This window comes from Miscanthus floridulus, chromosome 11 (genome assembly GCF_019320115.1).
Source record: "Miscanthus floridulus cultivar M001 chromosome 11, ASM1932011v1, whole genome shotgun sequence".
Taxonomy (NCBI): domain Eukaryota; kingdom Viridiplantae; phylum Streptophyta; class Magnoliopsida; order Poales; family Poaceae; genus Miscanthus; species Miscanthus floridulus.
Genome location: NC_089590.1, coordinates 9716191 through 9720486, shown reverse-complemented (window position 1 = coordinate 9720486; position 4296 = coordinate 9716191). Strand labels below are relative to the sequence as shown.

At 52.8% G+C, this 4296-nt stretch overlaps 1 protein-coding gene across 1 annotated transcript; it reads right to left on the bottom strand.

Annotated features, from left to right (window-relative positions):
* Nucleotides 1-1697: 1697 nt before the first annotated feature.
* On the bottom strand, nt 1698-3495 carry LOC136492979 (3-ketoacyl-CoA synthase 6-like). The gene has a single exon (XM_066489000.1). The coding sequence runs from the start codon at nt 3406-3408 to the stop codon at nt 2014-2016; it is 1395 nt and encodes a 464-aa protein (XP_066345097.1). The 5' UTR covers nt 3409-3495; the 3' UTR covers nt 1698-2013.
* Nucleotides 3496-4296: the final 801 nt, after the last annotated feature.

The following is a 4296-nucleotide window of genomic DNA, read 5'->3' as shown; positions in this document are numbered from 1 at the left end:
GCAGGACTCATGTGTGGGAGCAGTTGGAGCAGTGGTGGGCTGCAGCTCAGGTCAACTACGAGTGGCCTCTGCATGACGGCTCAGCTCAGTTAGATCGGCTCTATTAGCTGAAGCAGAGGCACTCGAGGAATGGGTTAGTCTAATTCCGGCAGGCACTCAAGACCATATTGTGGCCGAGACAAATTGCCAGGTGCTGGTTTCTCTTTGGAAGAACAGAGGTATACACCGTTCAGAAATTTTGACAATTCTGAATGAGGTAGAAGAGTTGGTGGCGAGCTTCACCTCTTTCAGACTGGTGCTACAACCGTTGTTACAATTGAACAATGACCTTGCTTGGAAGACCTTCTATGGGAAGCGCTTCATTAAGAAGTTGTATAAATAGAGTAAAAGTGTGATCAGAATAAGCAGGTTTGATTTTGGTTCTTCTTTTTAGTACAAGTGGAGGATGTGAGAATAAGCGTGGCTAGAAAAAGTTGCAGAAAAGTGCATTGTTTGTCTGTTAGTTTCAGCTTAGGGCTTTTTGACACGACTGAGTGTGGCCATCCATAATATGGCCCCAACGAAGAAGTACGGAGGACCTGGAGCCAATTTTGTACTGAGAAGCTGCGGCCATGAAAACGTGATTCTCCCGGCCACTCCTCACAAATTCGGCACAAATTATAACAGAAGTGACATTGGAGTAATTTTTGCCAAAAGTTTTTCAAACGGCTTTTAGCTCCACCACTAGAGGAGTCAGAGTTGAAGGCCTTTTTGGAAGAGCCAAAGTCGTACCAAATTGGTCCTTATTTTAACCATAAGTAGCTTATAAGATGAACCAGATCTAGAGTTTTCAAACCCGAGAACATTATGATTAGCATTGGGACTATGTGTGCTTAATTATAGAAATGACACAATATACATAGTCGAGGTTTCCATAGTAGGGGTGGTGAATAGAGTTTGTGCAGTTTTTCACGCTAAGAAAGCTTGGGTGCTAATAGTGCCATTTAGTCAGCAATAGCCGCTATAGTAGCCTTCAATTAGCATAGCTAAATTATGAACCCTCAAAACTGGCCTGGCCCAAGAAGAAAATGGGCCCAACTGGACCAAAGACAATATGTAACTCGAGTCAGCACTCATCTCTCCCCTGTCTCCACTCTATCCTATCGAGCACTTGCTCTCCAGCTCCGCAGAAAAGAGGAGGCGGCAGCAGTGACCGGCGGCGAGCCAGTAGCTTCGGGACTCGAGAGGAGAGACCGGCGGCGGCGTGCGGAGGCGACCGGTGGCGGCGGCGGCTCTAAGCAGAGCGAATAATAATCGTTGGCGGCGGCGTTTGGTAGCTGAGCAGCGTCGTGGAGGCAGAGCATTGAAGCAGCAGCATCAATGCCGCCCCCATGGCACAACAATCTGGCAAAGCTTCTTGCTCAGTGCTCTGTTTGTTTCCTAAATAATGTAATTTTGTGAAACTGATGTTTCAATATTATGTTATGAACCTGAATGATGTACTCCTATGAACCTGTGATGTACTCCTATCAGTCGGTTATGGATCAATTAGTAATGGTTACCCAGTTATGCCATGGTCATGTGTTTTTTTTGTATTTTCTTTTCAAACACAGCTAAATGACTTAGTTGCAGCTATCTCCGGCTATAGCTGTACTTAGCTGTTGAGAAGGCCAGCAGCTAAGAGGCTAGCTTAGCCAGAGATTTAAAACCTTGAGAAATAGAGGCGAAGAAACATGTTTGATTTTATTATGAACCAGGAGTGATGTCCCGACAATTACAAATAAGGCCGTAGTTTGGACTTCGGAGTAGTGTAACAAGAGGATGTATGACATGGAGTCCTACGTGGACTCTATCCGTGTGGGTACATGTTGTTGTTGGTTCGGTCAGGCTGGTTACCGACTGAGAGAGACGTATACAAACCTATATGTAGGTAGAATAAGATACATTACATAGCAGGGGATGCCGGATAGTACGTGGTAGCTAGTTGGACGACGCAACTCAGGCCGATGAAGCTCTGTAACTGAACACGACTGGTTATGCCCTTTCAACAATTTTGGGAAGCGGCACAGGGTAGCGGTGGATGCATCCGGCCCAGGGTCCGCTGCCGGTGTCCGCCGTGGGCTTGACGCACTCCCACACGACGCTGCTGCAGTCTATACCCGGGCTGAAGGAGATCATGCACAGTCGGTCACCCTTCTTCATCCAGCGCTTGGCCTCGATGTAGCCGAGCTCGTACAGCAGCGAGCTGCTGGCCATGTTCCCGAAGCGGTGCAGCGTCATGTGCGACGCCTCCATGTCGCGGTCCGAGAGGTCTAGCCCCCGCTGCACCTCGTACAGCACCCTGCGCCCGCCCGGGTGGATGCAGAAGTGCTGGAACACCTTGCCGAAGGACGGGCGGTAGTAGCGGCGCCCCTCCTTCGTCCCTGCACTAAAGAGCCTGTTTCTGACGATGGAGAGCGCTACCCGGAGGAGCTCGGAGACAGGCAGCACGGCGGGGCCGAACGCCGTGATGTGGCCCTTGAGCGCGTTCGCGGCCACGACGGGAAGGTCCTTGGAGAGATTGATGCCCGTGATCCCCTCGTCGTCTTCCTCCTGGAACGCACACCGGTAGTCACTGTCCCGCGCGGCGGTCAGCGTGCGCACGATGGGGCCGAGCCGGAAACGGGCGCGCTCGGGCGAGTTGGTCATGATCATGGCGGCCGCGCCCATGCGAAACAGCACATTGGGCACCAGCATCTCCCGTTTGGTTCCGGTGTAGAGCATGGACGAGAGGATCTCCGTGGCTATGACCAGGACGTGCCTCCCCGGCGGCGCCACCCGCAAGAGGTTCCTGGCGAGGCCGATAGCTATGAGCGCGCCGCTGCACCCCATCCCGGACAGGTTCACGCTCTGCACGTCATCGCGGAGCTTGTACCTGTTCACCACGACGTCGGCGAACACCGGCGTCACCGTGGTGAAGCTGCACGCGACGATGACCGCGTCGATTTCCTCGGGGTTCAGCTTGCTCCTGGCCAACGCCTTGTCGACGGCGGAGAAGATCACCAGCTCGGCTTCCTGCCGGGACGCCTCGATGCTGCAGTCGGGCGGGATGCAGCGGAACGAGTCCGGTACGCTCGTCTCCTCGCCGATCGCGGACTTCTGGTGAAGCCGGACCATGAAGCTCAGGCTCTCCTCGTCGATGAGTTTGTTCATCAGGCGTCCGTGCTCCAGGGCCGTCGCGAACGGGACCCTGTGCTGTGACTCTCCCAGGAAGCAGCCATAGTCCACGAGGTACACCTCCCGCGCCCGGTGAAGGCGCCACAGCATGGCCAAACCGGCCACCAGGATCACTAGCATCAGGACGTGAACCGGAAGCAATCCGGCGATGACGCCATTGCTAAACGTCCATGATGCACTCTCAAGCATAGCGGCAGCAGGTGCCACCGCCATATATATGGTGGTGTGCACCACGTACGTTATTCTATGCACGACGTCGCTTCAGTCTGTGCCAGCAGCTACTCTGCTGCATCCATATGTGACTATGTGAGGGTGTGGTGGGAGTGAGTATTTAAAGGGCCAGGAATGCCAATGGTAGCATATACAAATTAACTATCAAAGGGACGAGTTTAGTTGGGAGTTGGCAAATAAAGTTACGTGCAACTATATCAATGAATGCAGACACAGATGCTTCAACCCCGGCCCGAAAACTGCAAACGGCGATGGCAATGCGGCCCAGGGGCGGAGCTAGGCCCTTTTATGGGGTCGGCAGACCCCAATGAATTTTGGCAAATGCAATAGAATGTCACTGTTCTGCACTGCAAGTAAACATTAATAACCCCAGCTTATAATATTGAAGACCCCGGCGATTCATTCGGCTAGCTTCGCCACTGATGCGGCCGCCTAGCTACCCTATTCCGCACCGTCAAATTTGCTTCTAGATTCACGTGCCGGTCAACTGTCCTTCTCACCCCTCCCTTTCCCTCCAGCTAAATATAGCTTCCGCTATCTCCGGCTATAGATTCCCCACCAGCCCTGCACTGTTGTGCCCTCGTACAGGTTCCAGTTGATGCTCACTGTCATATTAAGATAGTGCGCTATTGATATTTTAGCACTACTACAGAATGGACTTGTTGTCCCAGGCGGTAACAGCCTTTAGTCCCGGTTACCGCGCCGGGACAACGATCCCGGGACTAAAGGTGGAACCTTCAGTCCCGGGTCATCGAGCCGGGACTAAAGAGGGACCTTTAGTCCCGGTTGGTAACACCAACCGGGACTAAAGGCCCTCCAGCCGAGCGAACCTGGCGCATCCTTTAGTCCCGGTTGGTAACACCAACCGGG